At 38.3% G+C, this 26,478-nt stretch overlaps 1 protein-coding gene across 13 annotated transcripts in view; it reads right to left on the bottom strand.

Moving 5' to 3' along the window:
• LPP (LIM domain containing preferred translocation partner in lipoma) overlaps nt 1-26,478 on the bottom strand; it is a 741,130-nt gene that overhangs the window by 544,258 nt on the left and 170,394 nt on the right. For 8 of the 13 annotated variants that reach the window (XM_063722385.1, XM_024244471.3, XM_063722386.1 and 5 more), the window contains one exon: nt 7,285-7,348. The exons of 1 other annotated variant lie outside the window; for it this stretch is intronic. Coding sequence is in view for 2 of the 12 variants with exons in the window: in XM_063722384.1 (XP_063578454.1) it covers nt 5,724-5,801 (78 nt within the window). In the remaining 10 variants the exon portion in view is untranslated. Of the gene's footprint in view, nt 1-5,723; nt 5,813-7,284; nt 7,349-13,828; nt 13,918-26,478 lie in introns of those variants that run through there. 4 more of the 13 variants (XM_063722384.1, XM_063722383.1, XM_054553118.2 and 1 more) reach the window with 3 other exon arrangements.

Below are 26,478 nucleotides of genomic sequence, written 5' to 3'. Positions count from 1 at the left end.
TCAAGGCATGGTACAGCATGCCCCAAGAATGCTGGCAGCATGCCAGTCATTGTCAGCACACCACGGCAACAGCCTTGAAATAGGTCGAGGCCCTAAGTGAATGTTTCTCAAACACTAATAAGCATATGAACTACCTGGGGATCTTATTAAAATAGAGATTCTCATTCAGAAGTTCTAGAGTATGATCTGAGATTTGCATTTCTAACAAGCTCCAGGTAATGCTGATGCTTCTGGTCCTCAAACCACACTTTGAGAAGCAAGAGCCTTACAACTGTCAAGATGAAGTTAGGAAATAGAATCTTGAAAAGCAGAACATCTGTGCCTGTCTCATTGGGCTGTGATAAGGATTATTAATCAGATGGGTGATAATATTTCTGTATATTGAACAGCACACTGGTACAGTCCTGTTAAAAGGGTATGGTTTCGGCCATGCACAGTGGCTCACGCCTGTAATCCCAGCACTTTGGGAGGCCGAGGCAGGTGGATCACCTGAGGTCAGGAGTTCGAGACCAGCCTGGCCAACATGGTGAAACCTCGTCTCTACTAAAAATACAAAAAATTAGCCGGGCATGGTGGCTCATGCCTGTAATCCCAGCTACTACAGAGGCTGAGGCAGGAGAATCGCTTGAACCCAGGAGGCGGAGGTTGCAGTGAGCCAAGGTCATGTCGTTGCACTCCAGCCTGAGTAATAAGAGCAAAACTCCATCTCAAAAAAAAAAAAAAAAAAAGGGTATGGTTTCTACTACAGACAACAAACCTGAGACCCAAGTAAATCAAGTAACTTGTCCAAGGCCACACAACTAATCCTGCTGACCTTCAAATACAGGTTTATCTGCCTGTCAAGCCTATCAGTATGAGTATATGCCAATGGAAAGGTAGGATATAAAAGTAGATACTACTGTAGATTGCTGGTATAAAGCCTCGTTCTTGTTTTGCCATTATTCCCAGGGAGACATTAACCTGCTGTGTGAATTTTAATAAGTCTTACCCCTTCTAACCACCTCCATTTCTGCATCTGCAAGGTGAAGTTACTGCCATTGGCAAACTCTGAGGCCTCTTCCATCTCTGACACTGCCTTTCACTCTTCTGGCCCCCCCCAACACACTCACAGTGGGTCATCAGGTGCTAAGTTTTAGCTTCACACATGTGGCAGTCATTACAACTTGGCAGCATCTAAATTCTAGCTGCTCACATCTGCATTTGTGCTGATCTGTGCATAGTCAGAAGTTATCTCTGTTAAAAGTCTCATGCTCAATATAATGGGGGGCGGGCCAGGGGAAGGAGAACAAAATAGATGCCCCAAAGCACTGAAATTCCAATTTAGTTGAAAACTCAGTATGATCAGGGCACTATGACCCTAACTACTCCTCATCTCCTCATCTCACTTACCAAATAAAGATATTGAGAGCACTAACCTGACAGAAGTTTGAAGAACAAGAAAAAAACTGAGTTATGCATAATGTGTTTCATATGATTATCTAACTTTTTTTATTCTTTCTTAAGGAGCCAGATAAACATGTAGTTAATGAATTATGATATGAAGTAATACATAATGTATGATCTTGTCCCTTCCTAAAATCCCATAGTACACATTCTCTGTATTCCTCTGGGGCCCATCTACCATTTTCTACCAGAAATTTCCATGGTTTATGAACTTGCATCATTGTCTCTATTTGTCTTCAATGTTATCTCTGGAGGTATTCACATATTTTGGAGTAAATCCAGATTTAAATCCAGATTTTATATTTATTAGCTGTAAAACTTTGGGCAAATTACTCAACCTCTCTGAGCACTTACCCATTTTCTGTTTCATAGGATTATATACAATAATGTATTGAGATGTCTAGCATTTAGCAAATTCTGGATTAAAACTGAATTCGAATGCATGAGTGAATGAATGAAGTAGAATAAGAGCTTCAATAATAAAATATCACTCACTAGTTTGAGATACATACATGCCAAGAGTCATGCTACAAAACGAGCCTAACACTCAGAGTATAACAATAGGTGACTACGGGGAAAATCCAACAGCAAAAGGAAATGTATGCTCTCAAATGTCATCTCATACTTCCCACATAGAATGAAAACTTTTGCTTAACTCATGGATGGCCTTCAGAGCATCTACAAACGTCCTAAACCTGTCGATAGCATTTTCTGAAGTTCTGCATTTTCCAACTATTTCATAAATTTATCTGAGTTTCTGAAAATTCCATAATCCTCACATCTGCCCCAAACACAAGATCATGTGTATGCACGTGTGCATACACATACACACACGTATATTAAGAACTACTACCTTAGGGCAGGCACAGTGGCTCACACCTGTAATCCCAGCACTGTGGTAGGCCGAGGCGCGTGGACTCCTGAGGACAGGAGTTCGAGACCAGCCTGACCAATATGGTGAAACCCCATCTCTACTTAAAAAAAAAAAATTAGCTGGGCGTGGGGGTGTGCACCTGTAGTCCCAGCTACTTGGGAGGCTGAGACAGGAGAATTGCTTGAACCTGGGAGGCGGAGGCTGCAGTGAACCAAGATCGTGCCACTGCATTCCAGCCTGGGTGACAGAGCGAGACGCCGTTTCAAAAAAAAAAAAAAAAAAAGAATTGCTACTTTAGGCAGGTCCCTGGACAGAAAGGGACTGTCAAATAAAAGAGAAAAAGTAGATTTAATAAAACAAGGCTGAAAGCTGCAAACATACTGTTTAGAAAGTATGGGTAGTGGAACTTATAATGATGACCATCTCAAACCAGAAAAAAGGGGCTCTGAATTCAAGGCCTGGCTTGTCTGCAAATTCGCTACGGGTCCTTGGGCAAATCTGAGACTCATGAAAATCAGAGGGTTCCTTTGACATCATCTATGCCACCCTCCTCCTCCCATCTCACAGATGGAGAAAGTGCAGCTCAGAGGAAAGTTAGGCATTCACTAAACTCATGGCAAATTAATTAGAGCCAGGATTTGAACCTCAGACTCAGTCAACTGATTTCTACTCTTTGAACCTCTATACTGTGAGGTTCAAGGTAAGCGCTTAGGTCCAGTGGTCTCTAAGTACCTTCTATCGGTTGGGTAACAATTACTACATTCTTCTCCAGACCTGGAAGCCCCCATGTACATGTGAGTTTCATTTTGGCAATGATTATACTAGCTGTTTCTCAGTCCCAGCCCATTCCCACAAGAATAAGGCAGAAGGGTCTGAAATAAGAGAGAAGGGTCTGAAAGGGTGAGAGACACTGCTATTCATGCTGTGTAGCCCAGCAATTGGGAATTGCGGGCCTTGAACTAGACTTCATTGTGTTAGCTATTATTCTTCTCTCCTCTTGCTTATTAAATCCCTCATCTGTCTTCTTTTTTTTTAATGTTCCCCAACAATGTGCAGTAAACAGGAGCTCATTCTCAGATTCCTATAATTCACTGGTTCAGAAAAGGGCAGGAGGCGGGTGGAGGAGAGTGATGATGTCAGCGTCAAACAACCTCTTACAGGAAGAACTGCAAGGGAATCCACAGTCTTTTAATAAACACGGAGAGCAGAAGGTAGCCGGAACACTCTGTGCCACGTCTTCATGAAATTAATGAAGATACCTGGAGTCCATTTATGTTTTAAGGACATCTCACATCCCCATGCTGAAAATGAAATTGGTTTTGCCTGGAAGATAATGGCCTTTTAAGAACTAGGAAGTGAGAGGATAGTTTATAGAAAAAGATTTCTCTACTTAAAGATACAACTATGGAGTCAGAAGAATTCTAGTCCAAGATCAGTCAAAAACACTTTAGACAAATCAGATTCCCTCCCAGACACTAAAATCTCCATCTGTGAAATGAATAATTTGTTCAGATTACTTCGTGAAGTCCCCTCTGGCTTTGACATTCTGATCTCCTTTACAGATCCAATGATTTGCTCTGGAAAAATCAAATAATGGAAGAAGCATCCACCTCTTCCTAACAGTCTTAATAGGGGGGAAGTTTACCAGATTCTCTCATAAGACCCAGATCAGGGAACAATGTCACAGAGTAAAGAAACGTGGAGGAAGACAGCTTTTCTTCCCTAACAAGGAATTGCAAGTTGCTGGAGTAAGGGACTACCGCTACCGGTGTATAAATGCCCATTCTTACAGTATAAATAATAAAAGTCATTAACTGCATGTCTGGTATGTAAAAGAAGCAAAAGCTAAGCAGAAAAATAACTACTTTCCCACACTGGCTGTGCAGTAGAGTCATAGGACTGTCCTGTGATGTTGGAAACATGGCACCAGGAGAGAGAAGGGACTAGCTAGGAAATAAAATCATATATAAGAGAACATTTAACGAGAAGTAATGCCATGATCAACTGGTCCAACTTTGTCATTAGATGATGAAACAGACCTCATAGAGGGAAGGTGACTTGCCTAGGTGACACAGCCAGGTGACATTACAGCTGAGATTAGAAAAGGATTCTCATGGCTTCTGGTGCACATAACATACAACATACTGCTTTGCTCCCAAAAACAATGTGATTCTATTCAGGTTATTACAGAGATAATTTCACTTATAACTACTGCCTCTACCTCCACTTCAAAAAACGGTAACTGATTAATTTTATTTAAAGCAGACTAGGACTGTTTCCACCAAATTATAATAAACAATTCACTCTGGCAATATAGACAAGTCCATGAGATTTAATTGGGTATTATTCATCCTTGCTAATGAATCACCCTGTGGAAAACAGGGATAATCAACCGTCTACAAGAGGCCAGAAGCCTATTCTCGTTCAAGTACAGATCTTGCCTATTAAAAAACATTAGGTATCAGCTCTAAATAGTAAACAGGGTATACTGTCTCAGATTCCATGGAGTGCAGCTTTAAATAGATTTGGTTTGGAAATGGGACAGAGAACACACCGCAGTCAGTGGATCAACGTTGAGAGCAGAGAAAAACAATGATTACACTCATTAAGTGGGTACCTGTTGACACATTTACTGTCAAGTCTAATTATTTATTGAAACTGTTATTCTTTCTTCATTACTGCCACTGATACCAATTATTGCCACAAGATTATTTTAAATTTCTACAGCTTGCTCCCAGAATATTTACTTCTCCACCTCCCAAAGGTTACTTGAGAGGTTTCTATCATTTACTCTCTATCACTCCCCACCTCCGAAATATAACGAAAAGAGAAAGAGAGAAAATTCCTCTTTCTTGAGAGTAATTTTTGTAACCTTTCAGGGCTTGCTTAAAACTCCCTTGATCGTTTCAAGATGGGTTTCTGTGGGGACAGGGGATACAGTTAATTACTTTTCAAAGCTTATTCTATTAATATTTAACAATTGGCATTGGAGGGAAGGTTAGTGTGATAACTGCAGTTTCTAAATGCACAAGTTAGATCTCTGCCTCACAGAGCTGTCAAAAACTATGATAGTAGGTATCTACAGTACATTCTTTTCTGATATATTTATCCATAAAAATAAAACATTAGAAATAAGTTTTTGCAGGGTTATTTTGTGGACTAGAAAAGAAATAAAAGGTGGACAGGAGCCATTCTTACATTTTTTGCCACTACCTTTTTTAAAAACAATGTTTTTAAAAAGAATGATGGCTTCCAAACACGGCGTGTTCTCACTCAGAAGTGGGAGTTGAACGAGAACACATGGACACAGGGAGGGGAACATCACACATCGGGGCCTGCTGAGGAGTGGAGGGCACGGGGAGGGAGAGCATTAGGACAAACACGTAATGAATGCGGGGTTTAAAACCTGGATGATGGGTTGATAGGTGCAGCAACCACCACGGCACACGTATACTTGTGTAACAGTCCTGCATGTTCTGCACATGTATCCAAGAACTTAAAGTAAAATAATAAGTAAATAAATAAAAAGAAAACTTCCTGGGTAAACTAGCTTATATTCCACTTGAAAAATAAATAAATAAATAAATAAATAAATAAATAAATAAATAAATAATAAAAAAGTAAAAACAATGTTCTTTTTTTGTAGGAATGAGAAGAAAATCTAAATAACTTCAGTGGCTGTTATGTCTGGTTTAATTATAGAAATTTCATAGTCCATACATAACCCACCTTGTTTGCACATGTGTTCTTATTATACATATTATATTATATATATAATATTATATATTATATATATTATATTATATGTATCTTATATTATATATATTATATTATATGTATCATATATTATATATATGATATTAGCTTTGAAAATCATGTAAACCTAACACCTCTCAATTCTAAATTAGAATTGAGAAATTAATCCTCTCAATTCTAAATTTTCTAAGTCCTACAAATTTGGGGCAATACCAACCAATTTTATTCTTCTCAAAGGTCTGTGCGACTAAAGTCATGGTTGCATTTCAAGGTCATAGATCTAATATACCAAAGGAATTAACAAAATATTCAGCAGAACACATGTGTATAGTACTTTAAATAACGATATCAAATCTTCTACAAAGTTACTATTCTACATATTGACTACTTCACCTCTTTTTGGCTAAGTTCTGAAACATTACATAAAACGCAGTAGAGCTCTTTATGAGGTACAGATTCAGCAGGTTAACTACAGGAGAAAAATCACATCTGGTAAATTTTACAACTATGATGCTTCCTTTAAATTTTTTTTCTCCATTGGCCTCCATTTTCTTGGCAAACTCAAGACAAAGGTATTCTTCTGCCAAGGATTGGTGTCATTCCCAGTGTTCCACCAGGAGAGTGGCATTCAGATACAATGGATGCAAGGTTTCAAAAGACTAACTCAATTTTCTGTGTTCTTAGGATTTTTCTGTTGTGGCTTTGGATTCTAGCTTTTTGAGATGATTTTGTTTGGCAGCTAAGAGAGAGTGACTGACCCAGCCAGAAATATTTGGCCCCTTCAGAGCCAGGTAACACTGGCAGCATAGCATAGTGAAAAATGCGCTCAATCAAGGGTTAGGAAACCAGGTAAAAAGCCCTCCTGCCACATACTAGTTGAGGATACAATAAAATAATGGTTAAGCACATTCTACTCCATTGCATTTTATGGACACTTAAATACATACACATTAAATCTGAATCGTCTGTGTGGCCCAGATTTTTGGTTTTGGTATTAAACCTTAAGGGCTATGAAGTAAAAGGGTAAAAATAAATCAAAAAAACAAAAATAAAAAGAGAGGTCAGCTCACTCTCTTGACCATTTTTCAGTTCTTTTCCTCATAAAGTACATTTGTATTTCTTCTATTCTTTGTATTTCTTCTAAAATCAACATTACCAGCTCAGATGCCTATTAGTATTTCATAAACATGAAGACACGCCTCCTCTCTTACCTCAGATAGCTGGCTCCTGGAATGGATGGTTGACACAAGGTTCAGCCAACTGCAATGCTAGTATCTGCAAATGAAATAAGTAAAAATTACTTCCAGACACCAAACCCATATTTATTCATTAATAGTCATAACCTCATATCTACATAATGGTTTCTTGTTTTACAAAACATTGTCACATTCATTTCACCCCACAGGAACCCGATGAAGAAGCAGGAAGGGATGATTCTACTCACTTCATAGGTGAGGAAACAGAAGCTCAAAGAGGGACAGAAAGGATGAGAAGGGAACTAACACCATCCTCATGATTAACTTCACAGAAACCATACAAAATGAATATTATTGTCCACATTTTACAGAAGTAGAAACTGAAGTTCACAAAAGGAAAGTAATTTGCCCAAGATTATACAGTTTAGTATCTGGCAGGGCATGAATTTGGAGCCAAAGTTTCTGCCTGCTGGTCCAGTAATCCTTCCTTTCTACTTTAGTTCTTCCTAGGTTATTAGGCTAGGGAAAGACAAAAACAAACAGCAACTCATTGTCTTAATTCACAAGGCTTGGTGGAGAGAGAAAATGAAATAAAACCAGCTATTTGATTGAAATGAGGGAATGGGAAAAGTACATAGGATTTCGAACCAGTCAGATTTCCTTTAACCAATGGCCTTAGGCAAGTTATTTAAACTCCATAAGTGTCAATTTCTTCATATGTACATGAAGATTATGGTATATACTCCATAGCCAAAGCTGCTCTTAGTTAAACTTTTTAAATAAGATTTCTCTCCATTATTCCATGTATATGGTTAGAGAGAGCAGTGATAACATTTCTTCCCATAAATCCACATTTATATGATCAAAAGATTACATTATAAGCACATTAGGCAAGATAATATCTCTTTGACTTATGTTTCCTAGTTTTAAAACACCGAAATATTAATCTATGTCACTCTCACACGACCTCATCTAACAAGAGACAGCTCAAAAACTTTTAAGATTTTAAAATCAAATGTTTCCTTGACCCCTAAAAAGCAAAACAGATACTGCTTTAGTTGAAAGACCTGCTAATGAATCACACGTCATTTTCAACTTTGTGCCTATAATCATGCCCTAGGTTCAGAGAGTTGGAGTTTCCACCAGACTCTAAGAACAAAGCAAATTTGTTTTAATAGAATGGATGGATTTATTGATAAATATAAGACTTTTAGGAAGTTTTGATAAAATGTCCCGTTTACATAAAGGACTCAAAACAGGCTAAGAAAAGAACATGGATCCTGCAACTATACCCCTAAACTTAAAATAAAAGTTTAAAAAAAAAACAAAAAAAACAAAAGAGCATGATTGATCAGATGCCCTGCAAGAAACTTGTCATCTACCACCAAATGAACACATTAATCATCTTTTAACATCACACTTTATTTTATAGCTTGAAAAATCACAATGACCATTATGTCTCAAACCATCCCCTTTATAACTCCAATGAGACCTTATTACCCAAATTTTACAAATACAGAAATCAAACTTCAAAGATCACATGGTTAACATGGAGCAGATAAAAATGTAACACTGTATCTTGATACCAAAATCAGTAAGCACCCTTCTACTACATGATGTAGCCTCCCAATTGCTATTTGAAGAGGGTAACTAAATAACTTCAGGAAAGGGAAACCGAGTGCATAGCACAGAAAATTCAATTGTTGAAGCACTAACACACACTTAGTTCTAAGTTCTGCTTTATTAGCAAGTGAAAGGAGAAAGAGTAGACTTCACATCTGTGGTCTAACCAGAAGGTGACACATTACTAAGCTAAGGCAAAAGGAGTGTTTGATGCAGTGTTACCATAAACACTTTCTCAGATCTCACCAGGGAAGTTTCAAGATGCAACATCCCTGGGCAAAGTGTTGAAGCACAAGCCATATACGCAAGTCTGTACCAGTGAGGTTTTGTGAAGAGTCTGACACAGTTTGACTGTGTCCACACCGAAAATGTCATTTTGAATTGTAAACCCCATGAGTCAAGGGTGATACCAGGTAAAAGTAATCCGATCATGGGGGCAATTTCCCCCATGCTGTTCTCATGATACTGAGTGAGTCTCACGAGATCTGATAGTTTTATAAGCATCTGGCATTTCTCCTGCTGGCAGTCACTCTTTCCTGCCGCCGTGTGAAGAAGGTGCCTGTTCCTCCTTTGCCTTTCACCATGATTATAAGTTTCCTGAGGCCTCCCCAGCAATGTGGAACTGTGAGTCAATTAAATCTCTTTCTTTATAAATTACGTGGTCTCTGGCAGTTCTTTATAGCAGCGTGAGAATGGACTAATACAAATCCTTCACCAATTAGTTTCATTTTAAGCAATTGGAAAGCTGAAGTCTTTCTAGCTAAGAAGTTCACCATCCCTCTTCACGTGGATTGAGTGGCATGTGTCCTGAGTAGCTCCTGAGTATTTCATAATGCAATGGAGTTTTCCATAATTCCATGCAGACATCTGGGACAAATGACAAATCCCACTCTAGCCTTTTGGTAATGAAGCCAGTTATCTTTGGCTGCCTCTGTGTATTTTATAACTAACTGCTGACCCAGAACTTGACATGTCTGCATCCTTTGTCAAACCATCCATCCTCTCTCCCCTCAAAAATATGCTCACCCTCAGAAGCAATTTTACAGAAGCAACTATATTTTGGAGAAAAACAGGATGGAGTAAACGAAGGTAAGATAATAAAGAGAGAGAAGCAAGAAAAACGACAGGGGGTAAAGAAAAAGCAGAAGAAAATGGAATGACATGGAAATGAAAAGTGCAGAGATCAGCTGCAATGGGTTTTTCACAAACCATGGTGTCCTTTATATTTACCACCACACCCCACAACAAAATGTAACCATCCCTAAGACGATTATCTTAGTGTTATGAACAAAAATTCTAAGTGGTATTGAACCAGTGTAAAGCTAACTCAAAATACTTGATATTTTGTAAGTGCTTTAGTACCAATAAGCAATATGACAGTATCTTATAAAAACTCCCACTAAGTCAATAAACTGGCACCTCTTTTGCCCTGGCGTCCCAGATATTCATTCTGAATAGGGGGAATCATATTGAAAACAATAATGAAATGGGGATGGAGGAACTGGGTTCTGGTTTTAGTGCTGTAATTATCAAATCTTTTTATTAGAAGTTGCATAAAATACACATTCTGTGTTTCTCTTTTCACGGTTCTTGACTATGGTTATCCCAAAACCACTGTGAAAGGGCCAATAATAATTTGGTCATTTTCATAAGTTTCATGTGGCAACAGAGGTAGTAGTAAAAGGATTACTTATACTAACATTTATTAAAATAAAACAATGTTTTAAACATAGAAGTCTGTCTCCAGAAGCAACTGAAATGTTAAATCAGGCCAAAGGAATTAGAAGACAAATATGGACTGCCCTGCACTCCAATCATCAAATACCACATACAATTTAAAGTGCACTCTCATGCCACCCTAAGATACTTATCAAGAATACAAGATCTTCCATAGCTTATGATTTGGTTGTCTCATTAAAGTAATGTTTGCCAGGATTTAATTGCTTCCCTCTCTGATTTTAATTTCCTCACCTGTCAGCATCTATCAGAGGCACTGAAATCTTCTGACATCTGGTTGATTGTGTTGAAATTAATCAGATTTTTTAAAAGTAAATTGCTTTGGCCTAAAGGTAATGCTCAACTTCTTAATGTTATATTTATAAGGGCTCTATCAATGGAATGTATAATCTAGAAATAAAATGAGAGACTTTAGGAATTCTGAGCAGAAATATAAGTAGCTTACATATCTCCAGCACCGGACTTTTAAAGATAAGTACTTTAAGAGTGACACCAGTAGCATGGCCAACCAGAAGCCCCTAGCTCTCGTCTCTTTCACAAAGACAGCCACAACAACAATCAACAACTAAACTTTAACAAAAATAACTGGGCCAGGCACGATGGTTCGTGCCTGTAGTCCCAGCACTCTGGGAGGCCAAGGTGAGTGGATCTGTTGCGCTCTGGAGTTTGAGAGCAGCCTGGGCAACATAGGGAAACCCCATCGCTATATAGAAAAAAACAAAAAGATGAACTAAAAACAGAAGAAGAAAAAATAATAACTAAGGCAGAGTACCAGACTGCATCAGAGAAGTAACAGAAACCCTGGATAGCAAGAAACTCAGAATAACCACATAGAGAATAGAAACAAAACACCTGGTCTTTACCACCCATCACCCACTTGGGATCTGCTGGGAACAGGGAGGAACTTCTCTCTAGGGTAGAATGGTAAGCAAGAGGATCCCAGCAAGCCCCATCAACACCTTGAACAGCTACAGACCTCACCCATGGAGTCTCATGCAGTCCTCACAGAAGCCAAGTCCCAGCTGAGGGACCTGCCTGAAGTCCACATAGCCGTGCTTCCCCAAGAAAAAGAGCAACCAATGTGACCTGCCCTCTGTGGCCTGCCCAGCTACTGCACTATGCCGTCTTGGAAATGGAACTTTGGCTGGAGTGTCTCTTGCTTTGGGAGTGCATAGCTATGACACTCCATCACTAAGGCTAAGCCACCATTGAACCACCCCAACCCAGTGGCCCAACATCCCCAAGCCGAGCTGCCAGCAACTCTTCTGCTCTTCCCCATGGGCCCATGTGAAGGTAGAGTTACTTCATCTACCTTTCACCCTCCCCTTCAGGCCAGTGCTGAAGCAGTACCCTGCCTCCTGGGAAAACAGTACATTGGCCACTCAGAGCAGTCACACACCCCAGTACTTAATCTGAAGTAGCACCCTTCATCCCAGGGAAATGGTACCTGGGCTGCCTAGAAAAGTCATGTCCCCTAGGCCTGAGCTGAAGTGGCATATTGTCCCTTGCTGAATTGGTGCCATCGCTCAGCTGAGCAGCTGTACATCCCAAAGCTGAGCTGATGTGATAACCCACATCCTTGGAAAACTGAGCAGTGGCTGGGCTGATCCTTGGAAAACTGAGCAGTGGCTGGGCTGATCTGAGACACTCCAGCCTAAAGGGAAAACAACTCTAATACGCTGTTTCCCTGGAGCTGGTCTAGCTGCTTAGTGTCAGAGCTGCTAAGATACCCCTCTTCCTGTGGCGTACAGCCACCACTGTGCTGTACTCTGCTCCCACTCAGGGCACAAGTAACAGCTGTATGTTGCCATTCTGGGGTACTGCTACTACATGTGGTCTTACAGAGTCTAAGGTACTGCTGAGTCCCAAGAATCACTACAACATGGTGTCTCATCCCCTGGGATCCAAGTTGCCACTGAACCCTACTGGCTCATGTTGCCAAATCAGGGCATATCCTGCTCTCTGGGTCCAAACTTCCCTGCACTCCTTCTTTCCTGGAGTTGAGCCAGTCACAGCTGGGACTGAGCTTGCAGAATAGTGTCTCAGAGTCACAAATCCTGGCTCGATGGGAAGCCTACATCCAACCCTAGCACAGAGAGTGAACCTGTAACCCAAGACCCAGGTGTCACAATAGGTTGGCAAGATCCTGGGCATAAGACTCTGGTCCCACAGCCACTTCGAGCACCTGCACCTAGAACTCAGCACCACTGCACTTGCTTGTAGGTCATGTCATATCTGACATGAAGAGCAGTCCCCTTGGCTAAATCTCCCCATTATGAAAAAAATAATAGGAGGAACTCAAAAGCCCTTGACACTGAGGACATTAATAATCTATGCCACCACCACCACTGCCACAAACTTCTACAACTTAAGCTACTGAGGTGCCCACAGTTATTGCTGACATTGAACGTAGCTTTAGAAGCTGCATGGAGACCATATCACTGCATCTATTCAGAAACAAAGTCATCACACCCCTCCCAACTGTAACACCAACCCTAATTGCAAGCAGAAGTCTTTTTTTATGAAAACCACTCCAGAAAGTTTGTATAGAAGAGGTAATTGTTCCACTGGATGCACAGACATCAACTCACTGACACAAGAAACACGAAAAAGCAATAAAATATGACACCACCAAAGGAATGTAGCTCTTTAGTTTCAGACTCCAGTAAAAAAGAAATCAATAAAATGCCAGAAAAGGAATTCAAAATAATGATCTTAAGGAAACTCAGTGAGACACAAGAAAATACAGATAGACAATTTTACTAAATCAGGAAAATAATTCACAATATGAAGAAGAAATTCAACAAAGACAGACATAATAAAAAAGAATAAATCTCAAAGATAAAGAATTTCATGAATGCATTCTTACCCTCATACCAAAACCAGACAAGGACAAATATGTAAAAAGAAAATTATAGGTCAGGATCTCTGATGAAAATAGGTGCAAAAATCCTCAACAAAATACTAGCAAACTGAATCCACAAATACACTTAAAGGAGCATTTACTACGATCAAGTGGGATTTATCCTAGGGATACAAGGATAATTTAACATAGGTAAACCAATAAACGTGATACATTACCTCAACAAAACAAAGTACAAAAACCATGATTATCTCATTAGATGCAGAAAAAGCATTTCATAAAGTTCAACATTCCTTCATGATATAATATCTCAAGTCAGGTATAAAAGAAACATACCTTATCTCAGCATAATAAACACTTCACATGATAAACCCACAGTCATCAACATACTGGACACGTTCAAATTGAAAGGTTTCTTTTAAGCTCTGGAACAAGACAAAGATGCTCACTTTTACCACTTTTATTCAAGATAGTTCTTGAACAGGCGTATACACAAATGGGACAGAACAGAGAACCCAAAAATAAATCCACGTATTTACAGCCAACTGATTTTCAACAAAGGAAACAAGAACAATCTCTTTAATAAATGGTGCTGGGAAAACTGGACATCCATATACAGAAAATGGAACCACCATGAGATATCACCTAACCCAAGTTAGAATAGCTATTATCAGAGACATAAAAAAAAAATAAGAAACGCTGGCAAAGATGCAAAGAAAAGAGAATTCATACACTGTGGGTGAGCATGTAAGTTAGTATAGCCATTATAGAAAATAGTATAGAGGTTCTTCAAAACACTAAAATAAGAAATATCAGCTGGGCATGGTGGCTCACGCCTGTAATCCCAGCACTTTGGGAGGCCAAGGTGGGCGGATCACGAGGTCAAGAGAAGGAGACCATCCTGGCCAATATGATGAAACCCCGTCTCTACTAAAAATACAAAAATTAGCCGGGCATGGTGGCACGCATCTGTAGTCCCAGCTACTTGGGAGGCTGAGGCAGGAGAATCGCTTGAATCCAGGAGGCGGAGCTTGCAGTGAGCCAAGATAGCACCACTGCACTCCAGCCTGGTGACACAGCGAAACTCCGTCTCAAAAAACAAACAAACAAAAAAGAAATATCTTAAGATCCAGCAATCCCACTACTGGTCATATATCCAAAGGAAAAAAAATCAATATTTCAAAAAGATATCTGCATTCCCATGTTTATTGCAGCATTAATTATAACAGCCAAGATAAGGAATCAATCTAAGTATCCATCAACAGATAAACAGGCAAAGAAAATGTGTTATATATTTACAATGTAATACTATTCAGCCATAAAAAAATGAATGAAATCTTGTCATTCATAGTAACATGGATAAGTCTGGAGGACATCATGTTAAGTGAAATAAGCCAGAAACAGAAAGTTATTTGTCACATGTCCTTTCTCATATGTGGAAGCTAAAAGAAATTGATCACATAGAGAGTAAAATACTGATCACCAGAGGTGGAGAAAAGTAGCAGGAGGGGGAGGATAGCCAAAGGTTGGTATATGGATACAAAAGTACACTGGAGGAGTCAGTTCTAGTGTACTACAGCAATATAGAATGACTATAATTACCAACAATTTATTGTATATTTTCAAGTAGCTAGAAGAGTGGCTTTTGAATGTTCCAAACACAAAGAAATAATAAATGTTTGAGGTGATGAATATGCTAAATACCGTCATTTGATCTTTATACATTGTATACATGTATCAAAATATCACACTGTACCCCGTAAACATGTACAATTATGTGTTAATTTAAAATAATAATAAAAGCAAAAAAGGTAAATACTTTTAAAAAAATTCATTTAACAAATGCTCATTGAGCATATATAGTGCTTGCAAGCAGGCACTTCAGGGTAGGGAGGAAAAAAACATGAAGCTATCTCAGAAAGTTTGGGGCAATAAGTAAGAATTAACTAATTAAGCAGAACTCACTTTAACAGAAGTAGCCAATCTAGTCACTCAAAAGCTTAGTTTAATGTTTACAATTGTTACCATCTGTATGCATTGTCCTTTCACACAGATAAATGATTTTATTCTTCACTGCAGCTCAGTGAGGCAAAATTGAAACTGTTCCTAGTGTATTCTCGTTTGACAAGTGACAAAGCTAAGGCACAGAGTAGTAAAGGAACTCTTTCCTGGACATCTAGTTAAGGGCAGATCTGGTCTTGTGATATAAATAAAAGCAGACAACACAGCATGATCACTTTGCAATAGAGAAAAAATTCCTTCCAAATTCTCCAAATATAATTACTCAGTGCCAATTGTTGTGCTAATATCTATCAGATCAGATACAGTGCTTAAGACACTTATTTAAGGAAACCCACAAGCACTAAGCTTTTCTACAAGAAGTAAAGGAAATGATGACTAGAGAAATACTTTGCAATATGTTCTACTATCATGAGATTATTTTTATGTACTTACATTGTTATTCTTACTTGGAAATATAGAAAAATTAATGTAATAATGACATCCCAAAAGTGAGCCTATAATGTCACCACACCTATCTTTATGTTGTTCTGTTGATTCTGAGGCTTCCTTATTGAAAAGAAGGAAAAATATGGCATGCAAGCAACTGGGGTGGGAGGGTGGGGGTGCAGGTGGGGAGCCAAAGATAACACATGGAGCCTGGAGGTTGATTCTCACAAAATGGCTTTATAATCAAACATAACTAAGCCCTAATATGGGTCTTACCTTTCTAGTAGAGTCTGAGGCCCTACTCAACATTTAGTGTCTCCCCGATAAGAAGCTTCTTGATGAAAAAAGGTTTGATGAAGCAGCCTTTCTTAAAACTACCATAATGCTTAGTTTTATATCTGGATCACTAAAATTACCGTATTGTTTTATCACTTTTAGTTGATCATGCATCTTGAATAGAGGCCCTTTGTCTAACACAGCTTCCTGAATCCGAACCCGAAGTCTATCTAGCATCTGGTCTTTAGTATGTACTCAAAAGAACATTCAATGAATGAATGAATGAGCAAATGAACAAAATGTTCTATGCAACTACTATAACACACACCTAGTTTAATGCATGTTATATAAGATGGGATTAGTAAGTGTTTATGAAATTGAAATTAATTGAACATTTAATTTTTTTAATGTATTGTACAACTAAATGATTTTAAAGTTATTGAGTGATTAAGTGAAGCATTTAGCAAGGAGTTAAGTGACATGCAATGAGCCAGTCATCATTAACCCATTGGCAGGATGAAGACACAATTTTCACAGGAAGATTAACAGAGGCTGAACACATGAGTAGAAATGTAAGCAGCAGCTGAGAAAATTCACATAGAAGAAAAAAATTTGTCAAGAAATTCATGTTAAATTCTAGATATAAAAGTTTAAAAGGAAATCTAAACATGATGGTAACTTTTATAAGAGTATATACATTATAAAATTTCAAGAGAGAAGGAAAGGAGGTGGGAAGAACTCTTGAAATAATTTTTAAAACCAAGTGCACGTGTGTGAAAAAGAAAAGGAGTTGTTGGATAGATAAAAGACAAAATAATTGATCAAGCTAAAAATAATATATTTTAGTAACTAAGCTAAGCATTTTATATCTTTAATCTTTAAAAAAAAGTCTTGGAATTTAATATTATATTCATTTTGCATCTTGGGAAACTGAGGTTTAGAAAGATTAAGTAACCTAATCAAGTTCACACATCTAATAAGCACCAGAATTCATATCTCAGCTTTTAGGCTCATACACATACCATTTACTCATACTGCTCCTAGTACCATCAGAGATAAAATGTGGCCTTGAGGGAGTCCCTCAGAGTTGGATGTCAGGACCAAAATCTAGAAAGTGATGTAGAAATGGGGAAAGCACCAAGAGGATGAGCATCCAAAGCCTTCTATGGGATGTAAGTACCAAGAGAAGGTCTGAAGGAGGAAAGGAGGCAGATGGGGGAATTAGAGCTATCTTTGAGTGTCTGGGGACATGTCATGTGTAAGCAATATTATACTTTTTCAAATTATGCAATGCTAGAAATATAGGGATTAAAATAATGGGAAAACCAGTTTTAGTGTAATACAAGGAAAAACATTAAACATGAAGCTGTCCAGCAGTAGAACAAATTGCCTTGCAAAGAGCTGCAAAAGTTCAAGTGGAGGCTACATAGCCATCCGTCAGAGAAGACATGTGATATCCTGGCAGTGGCCGGGAGTCTGCATTAAAAGATGGACATTGCAATTCTGGGTTTGGGAGATTTAGCAGCCCAATAGTGGGAGATACATAAAAGCTCAGATCTCCAGATAAAAATGTGAAGAATGCTCTCTAAAGAGGAGACCCCTGAGCAAAATCTATTCAACACATCCATGGGGCTCCTATGATACACCAAGCATGAGATAGCACCATCCTCAAGAAGCTGAGACAAGGAGGCAGAAAACAGACATTTTGAAGAGGTCAATCAGCTATCACTATGCAATTTGATAATATAAATGATATTTGATATATCAAATTATATAAATATAATTTGATAATATAAATGGCTAGAAAAAAACATATATAGAAGTCTAAGGAAGAAAGAATAAGAAGACTAAATGGTCTTCTGGTGAAAGTAAGGACAAAACACATCAATTTTGCGGGAAAAAAAATTAAAAAGAGTAAGTCACCAAGGCCTAGGATTCTTATTTATTTATTTATTTACTTACTTACTTACTTATTTACTTACTGACTAACTGACTTACTTATTTTGAGGCAGTATCTCCCTCTGTTGCCCAGGCTGTAATGCAATAGCACAATATCAGCTCACTGCAATCTCTGCCTCTCGGGCTCAAGTGATATTCCCACCTCAGCCTCCTGAGTTGCTGGGGCTACAGGCATGGGCCACCACGCCCAGCTAATTTTTGTGTTTTTTGTAGAGACAAGGTTTTACCATGTTGCTGGGATTATAAGCATGAAGCATCATGCCTGGCCAGGCCTAGGATTGAGGAAGAGCTCATTCACAAGGCAAACTGAGGTCTAATCAAATCATACTTTGGGATAGGAAAGAAAGACATGAAAGAAGAATCAGGAAAAAAAGCTAATAAAGTTTGACTCAAAAAGCTCATAGGTGGGGGAAGGCAACTGAATGGTGGATGAGAACTAGGAAAAAAACAAGACCTTGCAAAAGAACATCCAATTAATTTGAAAATGAAAGCACAATACATTTGAAAGTTTGCAAGCCTCCTTCCACAGCTTATCAGATTTACTCATATATGTTCACACGCAGCATTGCCTGCAAACCTTAGCTCCCCAAAAAGCTACTCTATAACATAAGAGAGATATTTAAAAGAACACGTAGTATCTAAGTCCACTTCTATTGAGTTTCTCAGCATTCTTCAATACAGTCTCATAGACTGACTGACTACTGTTTAGTGAAGAAAGCAAGTCACATAAAATATCAACATAACCAAAAGCAAAGTTAAGAGCAAGTTTTATTGGGCAACCTCTTTCCAGAAGGAAAGGGGAGGAGACAGGAAGAGAGAAGAGAAGGATGGGGAGGGAGAGCAAGAAACTTTAATAGAGAATAATTGGGGGGCAAAGGACACAGTTTGTCCAGTCAGATGAGTTATAGTGATATAAAGGATGATAATTGCTTGCACAGTTTTCTTTCCTGTGGCTTTTAACTACTTTAATTTAGGTAAAGAATGGCATGGGTCCTTCAACTAAAACTCACTGATTCTTCCTTCCCCACAAAGCTAGAATTCTAGCTTATTCAGAAAATGAACAGTCAACTGCACCTTTAACTTTCCTTGCCCTGTGTCTTGGCAAATACAACACATGTTTTGCTTAAAAAGGCATGAGTGGTTACCATTGAAAAGCAGAAGAGATAGTAGTGGTGAGCGGAGAGTAGGGAAAACATGCAAAAGGTTTAACATTTTTTTAAAAATGGAATTATTCCCAAAAAGTTCAATAATTATACAGGTTTTGTATCCGTAACCCAAAATCCGAAATTCAAAATGCTCCAAAATCCAGAAGTTTTTAAGCCAGACAGGATGCTGAAAGCTCACTGGAGCATTTTGGGTTTCACATTTTTTGATCAGGAATGTTAACCAGTAAGTTTAATGAAAATATTCCAAAATTAGGAAAAATCTGATATCTGAAACACTTTTGATCCCAAGCATTTCAGATAACAGATATACAAACTATATATATTTGTCATCACCATCTCTGACAAAGAAATATGGAATTCCTTGAGTTACCTTGAAATTCCTGAAACTGGAGCAGGAAATCAAAAGAAAAGAAAGAAGAATTAAGTAGCAACTAGGTTCTTGTCCCAGCTCCACCACTAACTTGTGCTGTCATCTTAGGCACATTCTTTCCACCACTCTCCTCTCCTGTCAAATGAAGGGACTGGACTCAATCAGTGGCTGTTAATGTGTGACCCACACATGTGCAGGAGTCCTTTAGACCTTTCAAGAGTCCACAAGTTCAAAATTATTTTCATAATCACACTAAGAAGCCATTTTCCCTGTGTTGAAATTTACACTAATGGTACAAAAATAACAGTGGGTAAAAAAACTGTTGGAGTCTTAAAGTGAATCAAGGGAGTGATTTCACTGCAAGACACATACAATAAGCGGGACAGGGAGCCAGTTTCACTTAAGACTCTCTTTAATGCATTGAAAAGTATCAATCTTACTAAATCTCAGTCCTTGAGTACTGTCTGACTAGGTTTTACTAAAAAAACCTGATCACATAAAATGTTAGCACCATCAAAAAGTAGACATATTTTTAATATTCTTGAGTACACATCTTTTTTGCATTCTGTGTGACCTCTGGGAAGTACCATGAAACACCTGCTGAAGATCAAACTATGATGATTGTCTCTAAGAAATGCACTTTGTGTAACTGTTTAAATTGACAGCTGCTAACTAATCGCTTTTTTCATGGAACATCATTTTTATTTGAAACAATGACTGACAAACTATGGTTCTTTAAATATGGGTTTTGCCGGAGATTTTCTCAGAAATAAAGCAAGAGAGCTTATCGTTTCAAGGAAAACAACTAACAGTATTTGTAGCCAAAAATAAAATTCATGTTTTCAAGTAAAAATCAGAATTTTGAAAACCTTACATCTACTACTGTGCACTTGACACCTTTCTAATATTTCAAATGCTTTTTTGATGAATGAGCAGTGATATTAATGATGACTTTTTATATTATAGAATGAAATGTATCAGTGTTTGCAAAAACTGAATAAGTAAGTGAATGACCAACAACTTTCTAAATGACCAATGCATGATTTTACAAAATCATAGGAGGAGACTCAATCAAAGTGAAAATTTGACCAATGGATTTTAATATAATAAGGTATAAAAAGTTCATTAATATGATTTCAGATTCCACATTGAAATTAACCTATAAGAAACTACTAAATTTAGGTAATGTTAAAACTGTCAAGTTTTGGTATAGTATCAAAGAAGAAAATCCACAATTACTTTTTATCCTTCCTTTTTCAAATACATAGCTGTGAGAGGCTGGATTTTCTTCATAAACATCAATCAAAACAATATTTCACAACAAATTAAATGCAGAATCCAGCTCCCACTTTTGTCACTATTTTTTCACAAATATATTTATTTTTTATACAAATATTTTTCACTAAAATTGTAGTTTCATTTCCTACTTTTTTAAATACGGTAGATATCATTATACATAATGCACGCAAAGAAAAGCTCATTTTTAAGAGCATAAAGAAGTTCAGAGATGAAACCACTGAACTAGATAGGACTCATGCTCCCTCTCTCCCTAGCACTAATCTACTTTGGCTCTAAACCATTAGGAAAGATAAAGAGTAGCTCATCTCTACTTTCAGATGCTGCTACTTGTCTATCTTTATATAACTGCTACTTTCATGAGCCTCTGGAAACACTGAAACATCTGTACGACGTCACCATACAAGAGGCCACTGGTCAGTAAAAAAAATACTCACTATGTGCCTTCCATGGAACAGGCAGTGGTTACTAGGGCACCTGTATCAGAATTCAGACTCCACTACTGCTCAAATTATATGCTTCTTCAAAAGACAGTATCTCTCCAAACCTGTTTCTTTAACGTAAAATAAGAATACAATGGGAACTACCTCATAAGATTACTGTGTAGATCCAATATAAGGATCCATTAAGGAGCTTACTATATACAGTGCCTAGCATATAGTAAACACTCCATAAATCCTACAAACTGTTATTATAACTAAGATATCTCTTACCAAAAAAACACTGTTGGCAATGTTCATGAAAGAGATAATGGTAGTCTAACCGTATATTATTAGAGACTCATAATCTATCCCAGTTGCAGACTCATTCAGTTAGATAAAAATAGAGAAGCGAAAGTATCCAGGAGTACTGGCTTTTCTCACCTCAAGAGCAGAAGAATCAGTCTTTGGCCAGGCATGAAATCAGTGTTGTAATCATGACCCAGCCACTACATTAATTCCTAAACTTTATGTGGTCGAATGAGTTGATACACAACATCATTCTCAGCACTATGCTGACAGGACAGAGGATGATAAGAAAGTAAGAATTTAATCCACGTTCTTGAATACAGAGAAGAGTTTCGTTTCTCCTTTGTTTGGGCAAAAAGTCATGTTCATTGTGTCTCTTTACTTCATTTAAAATCCAGAAGAATTGAGATTGAGGAAAAGTAAGAATGCTTATCAAACAGAGGTCAGACCCAAAAAAAAAAGAATGCCCTCACAATACTAAGAATAGAATACAAGCAGGAAAGAGGGGAGGATCTCCATGATACATTATTTTAAATTAGAAATATAATTCTGAAGAACAAACATGTACATACCTACAATGTCTTTATAAATATATAAAGAAACTAATCATTAAGCTAGTTATATTAGTAAGGCCCAGTTTCATTTTCAATAGAAAAAGCTTCATGTCACTTTTATTTCACTGTATTTCATCAACTTTAAGTACAACCACTTTAACTACCAATACCTGATAAGACTCGTAACTGTGGATTTAACAGAATAATGTAAGTTATACTTCCAGAATAATGTATAGAAATGATCATGCCCCCTTAACAGCACTTGGATCTTCAATCAGGAAATTCAATTTTAGCTGCAAAACTATGTTTTGGCAAAAGTGCAATTGAACTCAGTGTACTTGTCACATTTCTAAATATACTCCAGTCACCATGACAACAAGAGAGACTGATGGATTGCTTAAAAGAGTACGGTATATTTAATTGTCAGCATTTTAAACTGACTCAGAAAAATGCTGTGTGATAGGTCTACTCACCATGGTTACTGCTGGCTGAGTCCATAATAATAAAAGGTTCACATACGCACATCACCAGCGTGCGCACAAAGAACGTAAAAGTCGGAAGACCTGGTATTTCCAACCACCTCAAACGCCAAACTTAAAGCTTTAGAAAGACTCGTTATCATCAAGGTGCCCCTCAAGAACCTCTCTCCCCAAATGGTCAGATGAATCCCAAGATCTGTGTCTGCACACAGGGCCACTAGAGCCAATCCTAAATCAGATTCCAACAACTGCTTCCTTCTCAGATTAAAGATAAGAAAAAGTCGAGGGTATTTTCTCCCGGGATATATCTGGGAAAAAGAATGAGAGAGACTCTTTGTTCTTTCTTGTCATGTAGATCTATTCCCAAATGATAATCTTCTGAGATCCATTCAGTTCCTGAATAAACGTTTCCTGCACAAAAATCCCTACGCCAGAGAATCTTCTACAGGCGGAGATATAGATGCAACAAACATGGACCCTGCTCTCAAGAAGCTGATATCCTAAAATGAGAGGAACACAAAAAAATATAAATATATAATCAGCTAAATAGAATGAAATAATCCAAATAAAATGATCCATTAAATTATTTAATTTACCATACACAGTGCCTAGCCTATAGCAAACACTCACTAAATCTTCACCATTATTATTATTACTAAAATATTTCTCACCAAAACAGTTTGCAATGTACATAAAGAAAACAAAAGCATGGTAATCATTCTTTTAGAGAACCATACATGCTGTGTAGACTATAAAGCAAGATAATGACAGAAAAATGATGGGGACGGGGGTATGTGTGCTACTTTAGCTAAAGAATGGGGAAGAGCTAGGTAAGGCTATAACATCTGAGCTAAGCCTTGAAAGATACTTCAAGTTTTGCACAGAATCAGAGAAAGATCAAGTGGGAAAAAGTTTGGCTTATACAGAGGGCTAAAGGAAGGTCAGTGTATCTACAGATTACTGTGTAAAGTGATGAGTGGTATGAAAAAAGCAGAGAGGCCAGGCGCACTGGCTCATGCCTGTAATTCCAGCACTTTGGGAGGCCGAGGCGGGTGGATCACCTGAGGTCAGGAGTTCGAGACCAGCCTGGCCAACATGGTGAAAACCCATCTCTACTGAAAATACAAAAATTACCCGAGCCTGATGGCAGGTGCCTGTAATCCCAGCTACTCGGGAGGCTGAGGCAGGAGAATCGCTTGAATCCAGAAGGCAGAGGTTGCAGTGAGCCGAGATCACACCATTGTACTCCAGCCTGGGAGACAAGAGCGAGACTCCATCTCAAAAAAAATAAAGAAAGAAAAAAAAAGGAGAGAACATAGAGCCATCTCACAGAGCTTTGCAGGCCATGAAAGGGTCTTTCAAACGTTTCTACAGATGCTCCTCGATTTCTATGGGGTTGGTTACACCCAGATAAACTCAGTGTAAAGTGGACAAATTGTAAGTCAAACCATCATAAGTCAGGGACCTTCTGCAGATACTACAGCAGCCACCGTATGCCTTAAGGGGAAGGGTGTGATATGATCTGACCAACAATTTTAGAAGATCTCTCCAGGTGGTGTGGAAAAAGGCCACAAGGGGAAACCATAAAAGTAGAAGACAATTTCAGAGACTACTGCCATAGTCATGGCAATGGATGGTAACTTGAATTTAGGTAGATTCAAAAGAAGTAATGATAGCAATCAGAGTCAGGAAATATTCTGGAGGCAGAACAAACATGCACTGGCCAAGCATGTACTCTGAGCAAGAGAAGTAGTTAACTGAGTTATATGGAGGTCCTACAACACAGGGGTGAACATGCCTCATGCTTCAGGAGGTCTTGGTATATCTTGAGATGACGCATTTCGGGTGATGCTGCTGCTCTGTGAATGACACTTTGAGAACCAAGGCTCTAGGAGAGCCAGGAGACAGGAACAACAGTGGAGCAGGAGGTGATGAACGTTGGGCTTATGATAATAATAGATGGAATATAGTAAAGAAAAAACATTCAAGAGATGTGGCAAAAAGAAACTACCCAAGACTTGAGGGCAAACAATATAGGAGTGGAAATAAAAAAGAAGATGGTAGTGGTGGAATTGCCTCTAAGCTTTCTTAAATGACATTGTTCATTATATAGATAGAAAAAACATGGTTTCTATCTATCTAGTGCAACTCAGTTTCCCAAGTAACATTTCATGTTGCCACAACCTATCCCTATAAAATAAGGCTAGGGAAATTATTGTAGTTATAGACAATAACAACAACAACAATACCAATCATTTATTGAAAGCTTATTCTGTGTCAACCACATTGCAATATGTACTATCTCCAAATCTGGCAATAACTCTATTCCTATGTAAGAAAATGACAAACTGATGCTCAGAGACATTATATAGCTCACCCAGCATCATTCCTGCTTCAGCTGGATTCAATCCCAGGAGAAAACCCTAAAATCTATGACCTCCACTTCCATTCTGCCTAACAAGCTGAATCCATAGGAGAATAAGATGCCCACTTGGAGCATTCACCCTCAAAGTCAGAGGTCCCTTTTAATCTGACTAAACTTCAAGACCACAACTGGCAAATCTTGATTCATAGACTCTAGCAGCATAGCAATAAGGACCCAAGGCCAGGTGCCACGTGCATAGAAGAACCATGACTTATTTTATTTCCACATAAGGAGAATGCAACTTGAGTGTTTCATGAGCTATTCACTGCTCATGCTCAGACTCATGTCTCCGCACTCAAACTGTAGTGCTTTTCCATGGCCTCTGTTTACCCTCGACTTTATTCTGCTACTACTTGGCAAAGTTTTCTTCCCAGAAGATAAGTAGCTGTCTACACAGTAATGTGTTTGGAGTGAAGATGTGAAAAAGAGGCCCTCATCTGTGAAGATGCATGGTGAACGGTAGTAGATATTGACAAGTAAGAAAGGTTAGTTTAGATATTTCCCCAGCCCAGGAAGTGGGTACAAAATGAGCCACAAGATCTTCCTTCTAGTTACCCACACTGTGCTTTCCCAAGGTGATTCACAGGTACAGCTCCACTGAGCTGACAAAGGGGACTGTCTTCAGAAAGATGAAAGGATGTTTTTATATCTGCTCTCTCTCTTTTCTTTATTTGTTCCTTCTCTAGTAATAACGATTAATTGTGCTGTGCAGGCAGTACAGAGATGAGTCTACCGGGAAGCCAGCACAAATCCATCAAGCGCTTTTAGTCCAAGCTTTTTAGAAGCAATTGCTTACCACATTTTCACTGCTCTTTTTCTCACAGCTAGAAATAGAGTGGATTTTACCACACAATCACTCTAATGCCCTTTTCCCCCACCTCTAAAGTGAAGGGGGAAGATGACTATTGGTCCATCACCAGCAAAACCATAAGACATATGTGAGAAAACCAATTCATTTAGTGTTTTATAAAGACTAAGTATTGGGTCCTGAGATAGGTATCCCACATACATTAACATATCACAACTTTGTGAGGCAGACATTGTCTATGTTGAACAGGTGAAGAAATTAATGCTCAGAGATGAGAAGTTACTTGCATAGAGTCATACAACTAGAAAATAGCAGAGCCAGGAATTAAACACAGGTCTAACTCCAAGGCCACTACTTTTCCCATCACTACAGCTGTCCGGCACACTTCCAAGAGCACTCACAACTTTTCATTCTCTTCTACCAGAGAATCAACACTGCAAATATTACTTAAAACTCAGGCCGTATATAACCAAAAGG

This window comes from Pongo abelii, chromosome 2 (genome assembly GCF_028885655.2).
Source record: "Pongo abelii isolate AG06213 chromosome 2, NHGRI_mPonAbe1-v2.0_pri, whole genome shotgun sequence".
In the NCBI taxonomy this organism is placed as follows: Eukaryota; Metazoa; Chordata; class Mammalia; order Primates; family Hominidae; genus Pongo; species Pongo abelii.
Note: the sequence above shows the minus strand (reverse complement) of the source record. Positions and strands in the feature narration are given on the sequence as shown.